This window comes from Eurosta solidaginis, chromosome 1, assembly GCF_040869045.1.
Source record: "Eurosta solidaginis isolate ZX-2024a chromosome 1, ASM4086904v1, whole genome shotgun sequence".
NCBI classification, from domain to species: domain Eukaryota; kingdom Metazoa; phylum Arthropoda; class Insecta; order Diptera; family Tephritidae; genus Eurosta; species Eurosta solidaginis.
The window spans coordinates 246,511,887-246,533,394 of NC_090319.1; the positions used below are offsets into that span (position 1 = coordinate 246,511,887).

Here is a 21,508-nt window from a genome sequence, read left to right on the forward strand (position 1 = left end):
ACCCCTGGTCCACCTTTATGGCGATATCTCGAAAAGGCGTCCACCTGTAGAACTAAGGCCCACTCCCTTTTAAAATACTCATTAACACTTCATTTGATTGCCATATCGTACAAACAATCTCGAAAAGGCGTCCACTAATAACTAAGGCTCACTCCCTTTTAAAATTCTCATTAACACCTTTCTTGTATTCTCATATCGTACAAACACATTCTGGAGTCACCGCTGGTCCACCTTTATCGCGATATCTTGAATAGGCGTCCACCTATAGAACTAAGGTTGACTGCCTTGTAAAATACTTATTAACACCTTTCATTTGATGACCATATGGCACAAACACATTCTAGAGTCACACCTGGTCCACCTTTATGGCGATATCTCGAAAAGGCGTCCACCTGTAGAACTAAGGCCCACTCCCTTTTAAAATACTCATTAACACTTCATTTGATTCCCATATCGTACAAACAATCTCGAAAAGGCGTCCACTAAGAACTAAGGCTCACTCCCTTTTAAAATTCTCATTAACACCTTTCTTTGATTCTCGTATCGTACAAACACATTCTGGAGTCACCCCTGCTCCACCCCTGGTCCACCTTTATGGCGATATCTTGAATAGGGGTCCACCTATAGAACTAAAGCCCACTGCCTTTTAAAATACTCATTAACACCTTTCATTTGATGCCCATATGGTACAAACACATTGTAGGGTCACCCCTGGTCCACCTTTATGCGATATCTCGAAAAGGCGTCCACCTATTGAACTAAGGCCCACTCCCTTTTAAAATACTCATTAACACCTTTCATTTGATGCCAATATGGTACGAACACATTCTAGAGTCACCCCTGGTGCACTTTTATGGCGCTATCTCGAAAAGGCGTCCACCTGTAGAACTAAGGCCCACTCCCTTTTAAATAATCATAAACCCCTTCATTTGGTAACCATATCGTACAAACGCATTCTAGAGTCACCCTTGGTCCACATTTGTGGCGATATCTCGAAAAGGCGTCCACCCATAGAACTAAGGCCCACTCCCTTTTAAAAAAATCATTAACACTTCATTTGATTCCCATATCGTACAAACAATCTCGAAAAGGCGTCAACTAAGAACTAAGGCTCACTCCCTTTTAAAATTCTCATTAACACCTTTCTTTGATTCTCATATCGTACAAACACATTATGGAGTCACCCCTGGTCCACATTTAAGGCGATATCTTGAAAAGGCGTCCACCTATAGAACTAAAGCCCACTGCCTTTTAAAATACTCATTAACACCTTTCATTTGATGCCCATATGGTACAAACACATTCTAGAGTCACCCCTGGTCCACCTTTATGGCGATATCTCGATAAGGCGTCCACCTGTAGAACTAAGGCCCACTCCCTTTTAAAATACTCATTAATACCTTTCTTTGATTCTCATATCGTACAAACACACTCTAGAGTCACCCCTGGTCCACCTTTATGGCGATATCTCGAAAAGGCGTCACCCTATTGAACTAAGGCCCACTCCCTTTTAAAATACTCATTAACACCTTTCGTACAAACACATTCTAGAGTCACCCCTGGTCCACCTTAATGGCGATATCTCGAAAAGCGTCCACCTATAGAAGTAAGGCCCACTACCTTTTAAAATACTTATTAAAACCTTTCATTTAATGCTCATATGGTACAAACACATTCTATAGTCACCCCTGGTCCACCTTTATGGCGATATTTCGAAAAGGCGCCCACCTGTAGAACAAGGGGCCCACTCCCTTTTAAAATACTCATTAACACTTTTCATTTGATACCCATAACGTACAAATACATTCTAGAGTCACCCCTGGTCCACCTTTATGGCGATATCTCGAAAAGGCGTCCACCTGTAGAACTAAGGCCCACTCCCTTTTAAAATAATCATTAGCACCTTTCGTTTGACACCCATATCGTACAAACACATTCTAGATTCACCCCTGATCCACCTTTATGGCGATATCTCGAAAAGGCGTCCACCTATAGAACTAAGGCCCACTCCCTTTTAAAATACTCATTAGCACCTTTCATTTGACACCCATATCATACAAACACATTCTGGATTCACCCCTGGTCCACCTTTATGGCGATATCCCGAAAAGGCGTCCACCTATAGAACTAAGGACCACTGCCTTTTAAAATACTCATTAACACCTTTCATTTGACACCCATATCGTACAAACACATTCTAGATTCACCCCTGGTCCACCTTTATGGCGATATCTCGAAAAGGCGTCCACCTATAGAACTAAGGCCCACTTCCTTTTAAAATACTCATTAACACCTTTCATTTGACACCCATATCGTACAAACACATTCTAGATTCACCCCTGGGCCACCTTTATGGCGATATCTCGAAAAGGCGTCCACCTATGGAACTAAGGACCACTCCCTTTTAAAATACTCATTAACACCTTTCATTTGATACCCATATCGTACAAACACATTCTGGAGTCACCCCTGGTCCACCTTTATGGCGCTATCCCGAAAAAGCGTCCACCTGTAGAACTAAGGTCCGCTCCCTTTTAAAATACTCATTCACACCTTTCATTTGATACCCACATCGTACAAACACATTCTAGAGTCACCCCTGGTCCACCTTTATGGCGCTATCTCGAAAAGGCGTCCACCTATAGAACTAAGGCTCACTGCCTTGTAAAATACTTATTAACACCTTTCATTTGATGCCCATATGGTACAAACACATTCTAGAGTCACACCTGGTCCAACTTTTTGGCGATGTCTCGAAAAGGCGTCCACCTATAGAACTAAGGCCCAATGTCTTTTAAAATACTCATTAACACCTTTCATTTGAAGCCCATATGGTACAAACACATTCTAGAGTCACCGCTGGTCCACCTTTATGGCGATATCTCGAAAAGGCGTCCACATGTAGAACTAAGGCCCACTACCTTTTAAAATACTCATTAGCACCTTTCATTTGACACCCATATCTTACAAACACATTCTAGAGTCACCCCTTGTCCACCTTTATGGCGATATCCTGAAAAGGCGTCCACCTGTAGAACTAAAGCCCACTGCCTTTTAAAATACTCATTAACACCTTTCATTTTATGCCCATATGGTACGAACACAATCTAGAGTCACCCCTGGTCCACCTTTATGGCGATATCTCGAAAAGGCGTCCACCTATAGAACTAAGGCCAACTCCCTTTTAAAATATTCACTAACACCTTTCTTTGATCCTCATATCGTACAAACACATTCTAGAGTTACCCCTGGCCAACCTTAATGGCGATATTTCGAAAAGCGTCCACCTATAGAACTAAGGCCCACTGCCTTTTAAAATACTTATTAAAACCTTTCATTTGATGCCCATATGTTGCAAACACATTCTAGAGTCACCTCTGGTCCACCTTAATGGAGATATTTCGAAAAGCGTCCACCTATAGATCTAAGGCCCACTGCCTTTTAAAATACTTATTAAAACCTTTCATTTGATGCCCATATGGTACAAACACATTCTAGAGTCACCCCCGGTCCACCTTTATGGCGATATCTCGAAAAGGCGTCCACCTGTAGAACTAAGGCTCACTACCTTTTAAAATACTCATTAGCACCTTTCATTTGACACCCATATCTTACAAACACATTCTAGAGTCACCCCTTGTCCACCTTTATGGCGATATGCTGAAAAGGCGTCCACCTATAGAACTAAAGCCTACTGCCTCTTAAAATACTCATTAACACCTTTCATTTGATGCCCATATGGTACGAACACATTCTAGAGTCACCACTGGTCCACCTTTATGGCGATATCTCGAAAAGGCGTCCACCTATAGAACTAAGGCCAACTCCCTTTTAAAATATTCACTAACACCTTTCTTTGATCCTCATATCGTACAAACACATTCTAGAGTTACCCCTGGCCAACCTTAATGGCGATATATCGAAAAGCGTCCACCTATAGAACTAAGGCCCACTGCCTTTTAAAATACTTATTAAAACCTTTCATTTGATGCCCATATGTTACAAACACATTCTAGAGTCACCTCTGGTCCACCTTAATGGCGATATCTCGAAAAGCGTCCACCTATAGATCTAAGACCCACTGCCTTTAACAATACTTATTAAAACCTTTCAATTGATGCCCATATGGTACAAACACATTCTAGAGTCACCCCTGGTCCACCTTTTGGGCGATGTCTCGAAAAGGCATCCACCTATAGAACTAAGGCCCAATGCCTTTTAAAATACTCATTAACACCTTTCATTTGACACCCATATCGTACAAACACATTCTAGATTCACCCCTGGCCCACCTTTATGGCGATATCTCGAAAAGGCGTCCACCTATAGAACTAAGGCCCACTCCCTTTTAAAATACTCATTAACACCGTTCATTTGGCACCCATATCGTACAAACATATTCTAGAGTCACCCCTGGTCCACCTTTATGGCGATATCTTGAAAAGGCGTCCACCTATAAAACTAAAGCCCACCGCCTTTTAAAATACTCATTAACACCTTTCGTTTGATGCCCATATGGTACAAACACATTCTAGAGTCACCCTGGTCCACCTTTATGGCGATATATCGAAAAGGCGTCCACCTGTAGAACTAAGGCCCACTCCCTTTTAAAATACTCATTAACACCTTTCTTTGGTTCTCATATCGTACAAACACATTCTAGAGTCACCCCTGGTCCACCTTAATGGCGATATCTCGAAAAGCGTCCACCTATAGAACTAAGGCCCACTGCCTTTTAAAATACTTATTATCACCTTTCATTTGATGCCCATATGGTACAAACACATTCTAGAGTCACCCCTGGTCCACCTTTATGGCGATATTTCGAACAGGCGCCCACCTGTAGAACTAGGGCCCACTCCCTTTTAAAATACTCATTAACACCTTTCATTTGATACCCATATCGTACAAACACATTCTAGAGTCACCCCTGGTCCACCTTTATGGCGATATCTCGAAAAGGCGTCCACCTGTAGAACTAAGGCCCACTCAATTTTAAAATAATCATTAGCACCTTTCGTTTGACACCCATAAGATACAAACACATTCTAGATTCACCCCTGGTCCACCTTTGTGGCGATATCTCGAAAAGGCGTCCACCTATAGAACTAAGGCTCACTGCCTTGTAAAATACTTATTAACACCTTTCATTTGATGGCCATATGGTACAAACACATTCTAGAGTCACACCTGGTCCACCTTTTTGGCGATGTCTCGAAAAGGCGTCCACCTATAGAACTAAAGCCCACTGCCTCTTAAAATACTCATTAAAACCTTTCATTTGATGCCCATATGGTACAAACACATTCTAGAGTCACCCCCGGTGCACCTTTATGGCGCTATCCCGAAAAGGCGTCCACCTGTAGAACTAAGGCCCACTCCCTTTTAAAATACTCATTAACACCTTTCATTTGATACCCACATCGTACAAACACATTCTAGAGTCACCCCTGGTCCACCTTTATGGCGCTATCTCGAAAAGGCGTCCACCTGTAGAACTAAGGCTCACTCCCTTTCAAAATACTCATTAGCACCTTTCGTTTGACACCCATATCGTACAAACACCTTCTAGAATCACCCCTGGTCCACCTTTATGGCGATATCTCGAAAAGGCGTCCACCTATAGAACTAAGGCTCACTGCCTTGTAAAATACTTATTAACACCTTTCATTTGATGGCCATATGGTACAAACACATTCTAGAGTCACACCTGGTCCACCTTTTTGGCGATGTCTCGAAAAGGCGTCCACCTATAGAACTAAGGCCCAATGTCTTTTAAAATACTCATTAGCACCTTTCTTTTGACACCCATATCTTACAAACACATTCTAGAGTCACCCCTTGTCCACCTTTATGGCGATATCCTGAAAAGGCGTCCACCTATAGAACTAAAGCCCACTGCCTCTTAAAATACTCATTAACACCTTTCATTTGATGCCCATATGGTACGAATACATTCTAGAGTCACCCCTGGTCCACCTTTATGGCGATATCCTGAAAAGGCGCCCACCTATAGAACTAAAGCCCACTGCCTCTTAAAATACTCATTAAAACCTTTCATTTGATGCCCATATGGTACAAACACATTCTAGAGTCACCCCCGGTCCACCTTTATGGCGATATCTCGAAAAGGCGTCCACCTGTAGAACGAAGGCCCACTACATTTTAAAATACTAATTAGCACCTTTCATTTGACACCCATATCTTACAAACACATTCTAGAGTCACCCCTTGTCCACCTTTATGGCGATATCCTGAAAAGGCGTCCACCTATAGAACTAAAGCCTACTGCCTCTTAAAATACTCATTAACACCTTTCATTTGATGCCCATATGGTACGAACACATTCTAGAGTCACCCCTGGTCCACCTTTATGGCGATATCTCGAAAAGGCGTCCACCTATAGAACTAAGGCCAACTCCCTTTTAAAATACTCATTAACACCTTTCTTTGATTCTCATATCGTACAAACACATTCTAGATTCACCCCTGATCCACCTTTATGGCGATATCTCGAAAAGGCGTCCACCTATAGAACTAAGGCCCACTCCCTTTTAAAATACTCATTAGCACCTTTCATTTGACACCCATATCTTACAAACACATTCTAGAGTCACCCCTTGTCCACCTTTATGGCGATATCCTGAAAAGGCGTCCACCTGTAGAACTAAAGCCCACTGCCTTTTAAAATACTCATTAACAACTTTCATTTGATGCCCATATGGTACGAACACATTCTAGAGTCACCCCTGGCCACCTTTACGGCGCTATCTCGAAAAGGCGTCCACCTGTAGAACTAAGGCCCAGTCCCTTTTAAAATGCTTATTAACACCTTTCATTTGATACCCATATCGTACAAACAAATTCTAGAGTCACCCCTGGTCCACCTTTATGGAGATATCTCGAAAAGGCGGCCACCTATAGAACTAAGGCCCACTCCCTTTTAAATTACTAATTAACACCGTTCATTTGATACCAATATCGTACAAACACATTCTAGAGTCACCCCTGGTCCACCTTTATGGCGATATCTCGGAAAGGCTTCCACCTATAGAACTATGGCCACTCCCTTTTAAAATACCCTTTAATACTTTCCATTTGATGCCCATGTCATACAACACTTTCCAGAGTTACCCTAGGTTGATTTTCCTACATGGTGATTTTTCCTTATTTTGTCTCCAAAGCTCTCAGCTGAGTATGTAATGTTCGGTTACACCCGAGCTTAGCCTTCCTTACTTGTTAAAATTATGTTAATGTTTACCTTAAAATAATTGCAAAATAAAAAATGGTGCAAAAAAAGTTTTTTTAAAGTTCATCGAGACTTTTGACAGTTGCCCACGTTTACTTACCCACGCTTTACATTATACGTTGATTTGTAGCCTAGCTATCCATAAACATAATCAAATAAAAAAAAAACTTGGGAAATTTGCGATTTTCGGAGTAACTAGTAAAAAAGTCAGAGAACGGAAAACCGCTCGCTATATATTGGGGTTTTAAATGTTGCGGTAGGGTTGGTAATTTTTTTTTTTTTTTTTTGTTAAAATATTAATAAACAAGTTTCATACCAGAGAACAGCGCTGAATGATTCTTCTTTCTTCTCAATAAAAATCCCAGTTTTCTCGAGTGACCGTGAGGCAGGCATGCTTAACCAACGAAACGATATCATTTCGTTACGATAATCAACGTTAATAAACGAAACGAAGTCATTTCGTTTCGTTTATTAACGTTAAGATCGTCAAATTAACGAAATGATTTCGTTTCGTTTTCTGCCATATCAAAACGAAATCAAATCGTTTATGTTGATTATTAATTTCAAACTATGCTGGCAAAGCTGATTGATGGCGGAGTCATTAAAGGTGAAAGCATTATCCAAGCTGATTGCAACTTTTCTCATGAATTTTGACAGTACGAACATTTCTCAGAGTATTTTTGACATTACCACCAACGAATTACACAAACAAATTACATAGAGTTTGTGTGTGTATGTGCGCTCGTTGTTTCCACCTTACGGCTTCACCATGGCTATAGCATTGCCAGCATAATTCAAACATAAAGTATCACGTTTTCGTTAACGTTTTTGACGTTAACGAAAGCTTTTCGTTTCGGTTAAAAACGAGATACAATTTATCTTGATAATTTCTTTATCGATAATATTTCGAAGTGTTTCAACGGAAACGGTGGCAATTTTTTGATAAACGATTAGCTTAACGTTAAGGTGCATCCCTGCCGTGAGGGTTGAATACAGTTTTAAACAATAGTTGTCATCCGGTGGCAAAATCCTAAGCCAGATAAATAATTTTGCATGTAAATGCAACAACAACGATTTGAGCCAAATAAATCCAGATAGAAGTCTGATTCAATTTGTGAGCCAGATAATTTGTTAATTACTTCTTTTTAGGTTGGCAACGCGGCCTTTAATATACCTACTTTTTCAAAAATAGATGTCGCTGCTTAGCCTTTCGCCGTATGAGTTAAATGAAAAACAGCGGCGACATCTGCCTATAACATTTCACGTGTGCGAAAATTTCACGACATCTGCTTCTCAAGTCTCTCAATGATCCAGAGCATTCCCGTGAGAATTGAGGGTGAGCCGGAGCTGTAAAACTCACTGAAAGACGGCAAATGAAAAAAATGTAAAGCATTACCTTTTCAAACATCATAACAAAAACACTAAATGCAGCTTTGCATAAATTTTTGAATTCCAGTGGGCGGAAATATATTATTACTATGTATTATTCCTTTTTTATCAATAATAATTCCAGTTCTCCTGTGTGACATTCAGCGTTGAATCCTATTTTAAACAATAAAAAAGTAAAGCATTAAGTGCAGTTTTGCATAATATACCTACAATTCGAAACTTTGTGGGCAGATAATACATTAAACTAAGAATTTTTAGTTTTTTAAATTTTATTAGGTAGACTGAATGAGTGTGTAGCATGTGCATGGGGACATTTGGTTTCTACCTACTTGCGCAAGGAGCTTAGGCATATGTTTAGGAGTACTTATGAATGTAGACCTTAGGTAGGAAACTAACGAGGTTAAAAGCGATTATAACGGAATTTCCAAAATACCCTTTGTTTTAACGCACTACGCTCATATTTCATATTAGTATATAAACAGAACAAAATATTGGTGAATTAACAAAAGTGTAATTGTTACAAATATAAATAACTACGTGTTTTGTTGTCCCTTCAAAATGTCTATTTTCAAGTGTTTTAAATGTGAAATAATACTTTCGTATATCGAAGGATGGAAATCATTGAATGCATTATCAATAGTTTAAAAAAAGGTTATCATGTGTCATTTTGAAAAACACATATTATTCCTAATTTTAATAAACGATGGAAAAAGGATAAATTTTTAATGAAAAATAATAATTGGTTAGAATCAGAATATGCAATAACTTTACCGAACTCTGAAGACGTTACAACCGACTCCACACCATCTACTTTTTCTGGAAAACGTGGGAGACCGTGCGTATCTTATCCAGATTTGTCAGAATCCAGTAAAAAAAGAAAAAATACAACGCTACTTAATGAATATAGATTTGAACACATCTATAATGCATATCTACAACGTTCGCTAGGAGGAGGAACAGAAGCTAAACTTGTAGAAACATTAAGATTTGCTGACAGTGAAAATAATACCTTATTCTCGAGTCATAGAAGACGCAAGGCAGACAAAAATGACGAAGAAGTATTGAGCGTATTTATTGACTTAGATTTAACGAAAGCACAATATTTGTACTTAAGAAATTTAACGAACGAACGAACGAAAATGTTTTCTGTTTCCACCATATTACAAAGTGCAAGAAGTTAAAACTACTTCCTATCCACCATCTTCAGCTATAGAAATTACAGACACAAGTGCAAAAAGAGTAAGACTTCAATATTTATTAGATCACACAGCAGCTAGAATATTGGCAATAGATTCAGTATATAGGAATGGATTGAATAACTTACTTCTATACAGTAAATGTTTGGCAAGTCACTTCTTGCTCCTTCTTCCATTCAAAAACTAAATTTTTTGTGTGTTGTATTTTAGGAGCAATATTTTTGCCTTCCTTTGATAGTCTTCCTCTAGTCCCTCCGTCTATGCCGTGATGTCATTTGAAAGATACATCTAGCTAGTTGAAACGTTTTCCTGGAGCTGTTTACAGTTAATAAATATTTCAGCCTCTTGGCATCTTCCCAATATAGCTCCTTTTGTCAGTTTGAGTGGTGACTTGAACTCATTGAGTACTCTTACCGGAATACGTCCATCTTGTTTTGTCATAGCCAGGGTTTTTCCTATAAGTATGTTCGGTGCTGATTTGTTTGCAGCTTCGACAACCCACAATTTTATTATCCCACAATCTCCATAAACCTTCGCCCAGATGATTACTTCTGATTTTGGTGGGATTTACTGCTGTATATCCTCTCTCGTAGCCGCCGAAATTAAGTGGCACATCCATGTTCTTATATCGCATCGTCTTGCTTTGCATATCGATCTTTATGCCTTGGGCGATTAAGAAGTCCACTCCAATTATGATTTCATCAACAATCTCTGCCACTATAAAATTGTGTAGTACCGTGACGTTCCCAATTGATATTTCACATGATACTTCTCCAATTACCTGGGTGTCCTCTCCCGTGGCTGTACGTAATCTTGCTCCGAGAAATGGTCTTACCTTCTTGTTGACTAAATCTGATCGAATGATGGAATGAGATGCCCCATATCTACAGTCAGTAAACGTTCCTTTTCATCCACATGCCCTGCGACAGTAAGATTGCTTGACCTTCTTCCAATTTGCGAGATAGAGATTATGGGGCATTCAATTGTGGGAGCCAACTGTGGCCCCCTTGCGGCTGACTCGCTTTAGTTTAACGATAGAGTAGACTTGGAGATTTGCTCATCTCCTTCAGCTCTGCGTTTACGGCTGTTATGTATGTAACATATCAAATTCTTAACAAAGGCATTCTCCCACTCCACCTCTGTTACAATGAATGTATGTAGGTATACTAATATGTATAATGTAGTTGTAAGCACTTTGAACTCAATAAGGAATGAGTCGTAAACAGAATTCCACTGCGTGTACATATCATTGTGGCGACGAGGCGGTGTACGGACTTGCGCGAAGGTCAGCTCAAGCGCAAAATAAAATAAGCAAAATTGTTTTTGCATAAGTGCAGTTGCCGAAGAGGCGTGATATTTTTATTATTAAAAATTAATAACATTAAAATTAAATATCGAGATGACGGAGACATCAGTTGCGTTCATCGGTTCAATAGAGGTTTTTAATATAGGCGACGATTTTGAGCTGTATAAAAACCGATTAGAACATCTTCTATCACTCAACAAAATAGTGAAAGATGGCGATAAAATATCATTTTTAATTAGTTTGGGTGGAGCAGATTTATATAAAACGCTAATTTCGTTGCTGGCGCCCAAAACAGAAAAAGACCATGATTACGATTATATTGTGGAAAAATTGACTTCACATTTCAAACCGAAGAAAAATATAATCGTGGAATGTTTCAAATTCTTTAAGCGCGATCAGCTAACTTCGGAAAAAATTGCTGATTATATAGTGGAATTGAAGCAAATGGCGCAGGAGTGTGACTTAGGTAATTTTTTAGACCGTGCTCTTTTAATTAAATTTGTATGTGGCTTGAATAACCAACACATACAAAACCGACTGCTGAACGAAAGCGACCTGAAAACGTTTGAGAAAGCTTGTACAATTGCATTGTCATTGGATATGACTTCCAACAACATGGAACTGATGAGAAATAATACGGTACACCATTTGCGAAGTAATGCGAAAAAGTCCAAAGCAGCTGACACAAAACAAGAAGACGTTCAACGACGGAGGAGCAGAAGCCGAAAACGGAGGGAGGTAAAGTGCTTCTATTGCCAGAAATTGGGGCACATTGAACGTAATTGCTGGGAAAAACAAAAGGGCCAGAAATCGGTGGATAAAAATAAGGCGCGTGGTAAATATAAAAGTAGCTCTAATGTTAATAATATTGAGTATTCGGACGGTGATTGTTCGTTCAATTATTTAAATAATATTGCAAGCAATTCTTCTAAATCGTTGAAAGTTTTTGTAAAATTGGAAGGCACAGTTTTTAAAATGGAAATTGATACTGGTGCATGTGTGTCTGTATGTCATATTGCGGATTATAGCAAAACATTTAACCACATAAAAATGAGTTCGATAAGTAAAAATTTGAAAGTTATTACCGGCGAAAATGTTGTGGTAGTGGGTAGCGTTCTGGTAGACGTAGAATTCATGGGAAAGTCTTGCAATTTAGAGCTAGTTGTTTTGGATTCGAAATCCAGGTTTGACCCGCTTCTTGGTAGAAATTGGCTAGACGTTTTTGTTCCGCAGTGGCGTAACATGGTTGGCAATGGCGAGATAAGCCATCTCAGCAATAGTCCAAAATTAAGTAACCTTGATTTTCAGAAATATAATCAATTGTTTTCGACAAATAATAATTCAACTATTAAAAGCTACGTAGCTGAAATAGATCTGAAGGATGACCACTATCCAATATTCGCTAAAGCTTATTCAGTACCTTTTGGATTGAGAAAAAAGGTTGAGGACGAAATTGCTCGCCTGTGTGAAGAGGGTGTTATAGTTCCAGTTAGTAGAAGCAGGTGGGCTAGTCCTATTGTGATTGTGAATAAGGGAGACGGCTCAATAAGGCTATGTGTCAACTGTAGAAGGACAGTTAACAGGTTTGTGGAGATGGAATATTACGTTATTCCACGTATCGACGATATTTTGGCGAATTTAAGTGGATGGAAATATTTTTGCAAATTAGACCTGACGGGAGCTTATTTACAGGTTAATGTATCAGACAGATCTAGGGAATTATTAACAATTAACACGCACATTGGGTTGCTTCAATTCACGCGTCTGGTGTATGGGCTAAAAACCGCACCGCAAATTTTTTCGAAAATATTAGATGAAATTCTAAAAGGTCTAGAAAAAGTACAGATTTATTTTGATGATATCCTTATTGGTGGTAGCGATCTAGATGATTGTGAGAAAAAATTTGAAAGCGGTTTTTGATAAGTTGTTAGAGTACAACGTAAAAATAAATTTTGATAAATGCAGATTTTTTTAAACAGAAATACAGTACTTAGGGTACAATATTAATGGCGAAGGCATAAGTCCGGCGAAGAAAAAGGTAGAGGCCGTGGCGAAAGCACCAGCGCCAGAAAATAAACAGCAACTCAAATCATATTTAGGGATGATTAATTATTACAGCCACTGTATTAGAAATTTATCTAGTGAGCTTCATTTGTTGTACGATTTAATAAAAACTAACGTCGTTTGGCAATGGTCGGCGAAGCACCAAGAGGTATTTGACAGAAGTAAGGAATTAGTAACAGGAATGAGTAACTTAACGCATTATGACCCAACGAAACCTATTATAATTTCATGCGACGCTAGCCCTTATGGAGTAGGAGGTGTTCTCTCCTATATAGTTGATGGTGAGGAGAAACCTGTCATGTTCGTTTCCAGTACATTGAAACCCGCTGAGCGGAATTATTCCCAACTGCATCGGGAAGCGCTCGCAATAGTTTTTTCAGTGCGGAAGTTCCATAAATACGTATATGGGTTGCCGTTCGTCATTGAAAGTGATCACCAACCCCTAAAGGAAATTTTCTCCGATCGGAAAGATCTCCCAGTTGTAGCGTCCAACCGGTTACAACGATGGGCAATTTTTTTGTCGATGTATAACTATACGATAAAGTATAAGAAAGGTTCAAAGATGGGTCATGCAGATGCGCTATCACGGTTGCCTTTGGCTGGAGAGACTGAGGATGACCCAGATAGCATAAATATTTTTACTTTGGTGCAAGAAATACCGCTTAACTTGGAGGATGTAAGATCGGCATTAGAAAGCGACGAAATGTTAAAAACGATTATGAGGTATGTAAAATTTGGTTGGCCAGATCGATTGTCAAATGCGGAAAAGGTATTTTATAGTAAGCGGTTATCGTTGGGAACCGAAAAAGGCTGTTTATTTTATGGAGATAGGTTAGTTATACCTAATAAATTAGTTAACAAAATTCTAGAATTGCTGCACACTGAGCATACAGGTATCGTGCGTATGAAATCCCTTGCTAGGACGTATGTCTGGTGGCCTGGTATAGATTCTGATATAGAAATTTTGAAGACCACTACCGCGTCTGCGGTAATAGCAACATTGCGCGCGTTATTTGCAACATTTGGGCTACCGAAGCAAATCGTTAGCGATAACGGACCTCCATTTGGATCGAAGGAATTTGTCGAATTTTGCAAAAGTAATTCCATTGAATGTCTTGAATCGCCTCCTTACCATCCGAGGTCGAATGGTAGCGCTGAACGGGGAGTGCAAACAATAAAGTCCACGCTAAAGAAGTACCTTTTGGATCCTCGAGTTAAATGCAAGCCTTGGGACCTAAAAATAAATAATTTTTTAATGAAGTATAGAAACACCCCTACCACAACAACAAAAAGAACACCTGCAAGTTTAATTTTTAATTATAAACCAAAAACGTTGTTGGATTGTATAAACCCAAAGGGAATGCAGACCTCCCTTAAAAAAGGGAAGGAAAGTAATACACCAGTAAACGATAAGAAAAATTGCGTACAAAAATCCATTATAAAAACTAAGGCCAAGCTAATAGAGTTTAATCCTAATGAAGTTGTATTATATAGAAACATTTTCGGAAATTATTGTAAATGGATAAACGCAAAAGTTTTACGAAAACTTAGTAATGTAAGATATTGCATTTGTATAAATGGCAAGCAAAGAATTGCACATGTAAACCAATTGAAAAAATTCCATGGAAAAATTGTTAAGTTCGATTCCAGTATAAGCAAATATTCCAAGAAAGAAGTATTTGAAATAAATCCCGAAATAGATTCCAAAGAGCAGATAAAGAAAGAAAATATTAAAAGCGAACAAGAAGAATTAGAATTAAGGCATTCAGAAAGAATACGGGAAAGAAAAATTAAGAAAGCGAAGTATCAAAATTAACTGCGAGAATTAATGCATCAAACAAGAACAGAAAACATGTAACGCTTTGAATGCAAAAATTATTTTATTTTACTTAAAGCACATCCTTGTGTATGTATACTATGTACAATTAACATCTAAGTTTGCGTGGGATTGTTATGTATGTAACATATCAAATTCTTAACAGAGGCATTCTCCCACTCCACCTCTGTTACAATGAATGTATGTAGGTATACTAATATGTATAATGTAGTTGTAAGCACTTTGAACTCAATAAAGAATGAGTCGTAAACAGAATTCCACTGCGTGTACATATCAACGGCCACTCATATTTTGGAACTAGTAGGGTTGGTACTGCAATAACGTGCAATGTGCCCTGGTTTTCCACACTTAAAGCATCAGACGACACCATCGTTTTTCTGCTGCGTTCCTTTTAATGCTTCCAAAATTGTGTCTACCCAGTCTGGCCTTTCCACTTCCACGCGATGAGCTTTTTATGCGGGCTTACTCAACAGTGACGCTGTTTCCTGCAGGAAACTGGCCCATGGGATACCGTTTCAGCAAATGTTAGCTTTGGGTTTGCGTACCTATGTAGCTCGCTTCATTTCCACGTCCCGTATGCCATTTATAAAACTCTGGATTTTTACCCTGTCCGTGTATTCCACAGGTGCGTCCGCATTTGCCAAATTAGCCAACCTTTCAACATCCGAAGCAAACTCTTGCAAAGTCTCATTAGCTTTTTGGTAACGGTTTTGCAATTCTGTTTGATATATCTGTTTCCTATGCTCGCTTCCGTAACGTCTCTCGACAGCGGCCATCAATGCTTCATAACTGTTCCGTTCGTACTCTGAAATAGTCTGTAAGATTTCAGCTGCAGGCCCTTTCAATGCCACGAACAGTGCAGCAACTTTATCATCCGCATTCCAGTTGTTCACTGTTGCGGTCTTCTCAAACTGAAGCTTAAACACCTGAAAAGGAACAGAACCGTCAAAGGATGGTGCTTTTACCTTTGGATTAATCGCTGAAACTGCTGGCGATTTAGTTGCAACTCCTGTATACGACCTCTCAATGTTTCAATCTCGGCATGGATTTTATCCTCGAGTTGTAAAATTTTTGTATCCTGCGCCTCCACCTTCCAGGAAATACGTCCTTCTTGCTCTTCCTTTTGCGCAGAGATCTGCGATGATATCAGTGCTGAAATTTGCGCCGAAATTTCGGATATTCGTGCCTCTTGTGCTTCAATCTTAAATGTTATACGGTTCTCCTGCGATTCCAGTTGGGATGTTATATTTGTCTTTTGTTCTTCCATCTTGAATGTTAAACGTGTCTCCTGTACATCCATCTGTGATGACATACACATTTTCTGTTTTTCCAGTTGAGATGACATTTACGACGACATTTGCTTCTGTACTGCTAGTATCGTGTTAGTGTCAACACTTGCCAATGGATTCGGAGTCTCTATCTTCTCCTCCATTTTAGTCGCTGACTCTTCCACATCAAGTGTGACTCTTCCATGAAAAGTGTGTTCACCAACGTCAATTCCTTCCAATTCTATAGCTCCCCTTAGTCGTGTTTGCAGCTCGGATTTATTGCCAGTAGTATTTAATCCACGGGATTCCAACTCCCTTTTCAGTTGCTGAATTTTTAATTCAATCAACTTGGTCATGTCCTTGTTGTCCCCGAAATCTTCGGAATTTATTCAACAATTCCTCTTCTGACACCAATTATAACGAATTTAGGGAAATTCCGCTTATTTGAAATCTTCTGCTAACGTTCGAATCGATAAACTGTTGAATAAATCACTCCAATATTCAGTATTACAAAGTGGTCTTTATTTAGATTACTTTGGGAGTACTGCACAATTATACTTCATTTCACAACTAATAGCGTGTTTAAATCAAACTGATTAGTTATTACTCAGCTTGCGCTGCTTTTATACTCTCGGTTTTCTCGTTCATCCATTTCTCCTTAGGTCTAGTGATTTAACGAAAATGTGTTCTATAACAATTGTATATTCTGCTTGGTTAACAGCTATATACATGTATATCTGTAGTCCATGCCTCTCGCATAGCCATATGCATGTGTATGTGTGAGTAACTACTTCGGCTGATGACCATGTGTGTGTGTGTGGAAAAATCTCTTCGTTGCCTTGTATGTATGTGTGTAAATGATGACTGGTGTATTCATGTACACAAGTGTGGCTGGCTTCATGTTTTTGTTGTTGCGTGATTATTTACTAACAACCTAGTGATGTCAACATCCGCCACTATATGTATTGTGTAAATAAACAAAACGAAAGTAAGCCAATTACAAATATCCATAGAAGGCAACGAAGAACATTCCACACATAACCAGCAGCTTGAAGCGTCAGCGTTGACAGATTGACGACGCTGTCGCCATTTCGACGATTTTCAACTAGAATGACGCTTGGACGATTTTGTAATGAAAAATGACGATTTAAGCTTGCCTTCTATGTAAGATTTATTTTAAATATTCAAACACCAAGAAATAGATCCAATAATGTTGATTTTAGATGGACACTACAGTAATATATAGTGAAGTGATCAACTTAGCTTAGCTCGTGAAAATGGAGTGGTGATGATATCATTGCCTCCGCATTCCACTCATAAAATGCAACCGCTACACAGAGCATTCATGAGCCAACTCAAGACTTATTACAGTAACAAATTAAAGCGTTTTATGGGAGAGAAGTTACTAAATTCGATTTAGTTGGTCTCTTTTCCAAAGTGTATTATAAGGTCCAGACTAGCCAGGTTGCAGTTTACTGATGCAGACTAAATTGCTGCATATGATATGTATGATCACGTAACTGCCGAAAACTCTGAAGTTTCCGAGCAAAATAATGCGACTTCGGAGACTGGACGTACTGTTACTTCACCGACATCTAATACAAATCGGGTGACTTCTCCAGAACTTGTGGCATCAACCAGTAAAGGAGTCGTTTCACCATGGCAGATTTTACCATTGCCAAAGAATAGAAAGCCAGTTGCTACCAGAAGAGGAAGAAAGTCAAAAGCGATAGTATTAACAAAATCACCATATAAGAATCAGTTGGAAGAAAGCATTCGGAACCTTCAAAAAACCAGCAGCGAAAGCTAGAAAAGCTGAATGTGAAGAATTAACCAGTGACTCCGAAGTAGGCGTCGTCTACGCAGAATCGAACCAAGGGGATTTTGTTGAAATGCCTCCAGACGGAGCAATTTGCTCCTTTTGCGAAAAGTTATGGAAGGACGAAAGAAATATATCAGAATGGAGGGTTTGTTTACAGTGCGATATGGTTTGGGCTCATAACGTCTGCATTCCCAAAAAAATCCAATTTTTATTTGCGAGACTTGCACAATTTGAAGTTTTTAACAATTTTGATATTTCCAATAACTTATTCATTTTTAATATCAACTAGCCAAGGAGGCATTTTATTTTATCTTGTGAGAAGCTATTTATATTTTATTAATAAAATTAGTAAATTTTAAAAGAAGATATTTAATATTCTTAGTTTCTATCTATTCTATTCTTTAGTAAAACTGATCTGGTTATTATTCGGGTTAGATGGTATATTATACCAAATTAGCCTACGATTGCGTACAACATTACCCGCCAATTTTTGGGGAAGCGGCATTTCGTGCTCACCCGAATTTCGTCTTATAAATTGTAAACTGTTGGTGGTATACAACTTTTGATAAAGAACGCTATGATATTTCACAAAACAAAATGTGACGAAAAAGAGGTGAATTGGACTTTTGGTTAGGCCAAAATGACCCAAAAACTAAACGCTATAGCACAAATGTCGCAGTTCCTCTATTTTGAAGTCATTTCTAAGGTTCTTCCAGAAGTTTTTTGGAAAACTACGTCTACTATCAAAAAGAGATGACTCTACATACGCTTTTTCTAATTTATGTGCATTCGTTGCAGATCTAATGTGTTTGCCACGCGCTTCAGCGAATGTAGAACGACTTTTTTCTTACATAAATTTAAACAAAATAAAAATCCAAAACCGTCTGGAAACTGATACATTAAAAAGAATATTGCTAGCCCAAGATTATTTAAAATTGCATAACTTTTCCTGTTATAATATTGAACCGCAAATAAATATGCTAAACAAATTAACGCGAAAATGTATAACTAAGAAACTAAAATGATATAGGAGGTCCGATTCGAGCTCAAAGAAAAAAGAATCACCCCTATTCTGCATTTCGATTACTTTCCCGTTCTGCGCTCCGCTTTAATCGAAGTTGGGTATTCTGCATTACGACGTAATTTTAACAAGAAGAGGAGAGCAAGTTATTTTTCGAAATCAGCTCTTTGTACGGAATGTGTGAACATTGGAACAAAATAAATTAAAGAAAATTTGTAAAAAAAACACTGAAAAACGTTTATATTTTATTATCCATGCCATTTTGTACAAAAAAAAAGCAATAGAATATATTGCCGCAGTGCTATATTTTTTTGTGTGAAGTGCTTTCATAATTGTAAGTGTGTTTTTGTCGTTCTTTTGGCCAATTCTCTGCCGTGGGCACCAAGTTTTGTTAAAACGGATTCCGAATATAGTTGACATTTTCTGAATTTTATGGGTGCTAATTTCATTGCACTGGCCTAAAATACTTTATAAAGATTTATTTATTCTTTCCGCAAGGATTGTTTACGTGTTCGCCTCATCTTCCTCTACACCGGCAGCTTGCTTTGGCATATGACTGGACCCAACGAACAAACACAAATTATAGCTGTCTATTATAATGGAATCAATAGCCGCGGCATTATTTGTGGAGTTGGAAAGCACCGCATAAGAAAATGGCCAGGCGAGAATGGAAAGGCAAATATTGCGAGATTTGTGTAATCCATTTGAGATGAGTGACGAATTGTAAGAAATTGAACTTAATAAGGATGCTTTCAAGTATGTGTTAAATACTTTTGCGGGGCAAATTCGTCCAAGGACTTCGGCATCGACATCTGCCCTTAATATTGTAGTAGCAGCTTTGAGTTTTTTTGCAGAAGGCAGTTACCAGCATGGAATAGGGGCGGATTATAATATAGGAATGGGAGAGTCAACAGTGGCAAAATCACTGTATACGTTTCTGGATGTAATGCAACAAAAATTATGCCCTCAGTGGATAACATTTGAACAAAGTAAAGAGGAGAAAATACAAGCGAAGGCTGGCTTACCTGGAGTCATCATATCCCGCTTTGTTGCCATTAAATTAGCCAACGTCTCATACTGCACTTGTGTTGGAAACATATAAAAAAAACTCACCATCAAGCCCTTTACGTTTCTCAACAAGGTACTTAGATTTTTGTTAAAATTCTGGTAAACAATAAAAAAATAAAAAGAAAATATTTTTCCGCCAACAAATTTGCAACTTAGAAAAAAAGGCAACTACGATCGAAATGCAGAATACACAAAATCGAACGATTCGAAATTGGATCGAAAGAGATTGGAACACAGAATACCAAAGTTGCCAAATCGAAAAAATTCCTATCCAAGTCGAAATGCAGAATAGGGGTGAATAATTGTTAAAATGACTGAAAACAAATACCTTTTGTATGTAATACAAAATTTATCTTTTAAGACGTTTTTGTTATTTATAAAATAAAACGAAATGAATTGAAAACGATTTTATATGTTGTATGTGGCAACAAAAAACAACAATCAAAGACAATTTTCAGAAAAGCGTTTTTAAAGTTAATATTGTTGAATGAAATAAGGCGATCTCATTTTTGTTTCCAGCGAATACAATCGTACGTCCCCTGGTAATAACACAACTTCTCTTAGATATGACGATTTTTTGGGCGGCGTCTAACGGCTTGGAAAAAAAATATGGCAACGCTGTGAAGCGTTGTCATCAGCTAAGAGCAGGTATACATACATGTATATAGCTAAATAACCAAGTATGAGATGCAACTTTTCCAGAAGGCATGTTTGTGAAAAGTCGAGTCTAAAACAATGGTCACCATTTAGTTGAATAATTATTGGCGCCACTTCACACGTATTATTATTCTCTTTTGTCTTTATTCGGCTAGAGTTGTAGCTGAACAACCCTACAAGAAACGCTGATAGTTTTACTAATACACTCACACTTGTAATTGACAATGCTGATCATGCGATGACGTAAACATTGATACTCAAATTTATGTATGTTCCTTTGTTCGCTCACGCATGTCCGCATGTTCCCAACGACAGCCTATAATCATGAAAAAGGACTCAAACTGGGAAAGCTTCGGACACCTGCTACAGAACAAAAGAACATACAGCAGATACCATTATGCATGTGAGACAGATACATAATTCTCAACGGAATTTTATGTATGCGAGAACAGTTTATCCGATTTAATCATGTTGTCACTACTGACTGTCATATGACAATCAAATGATTATCACGGTTGTTTTGTTATTTTTTAAATTCCGCCATTTTCAACCGACGAAAACCATATAAAAATGAAATAGAGAGCATTTCAAAGCTCCATGCTAAAAGAAAAAAATTGAAAATAATACTAAA

The 21,508-nt window shown here is 38.4% G+C and overlaps 1 protein-coding gene across 3 annotated transcripts in view; it reads left to right on the forward strand.

Moving 5' to 3' along the window:
- The window catches only part of pb (proboscipedia), a 548,713-nt gene that overhangs the window by 493,228 nt on the left and 33,977 nt on the right, over positions 1-21,508 (forward strand). The window contains exon 1 of one of the 3 annotated variants that reach the window (XM_067760269.1): positions 11,064-11,975. The exons of the other annotated variants lie outside the window; for them this stretch is intronic. Coding sequence (XP_067616370.1) covers positions 11,234-11,975 — 742 coding nt within the window. The 5' untranslated portion in view covers positions 11,064-11,233. Of the gene's footprint in view, positions 1-11,063; positions 11,976-21,508 lie in introns of those variants that run through there. 3 annotated transcript variants of the gene reach the window in all.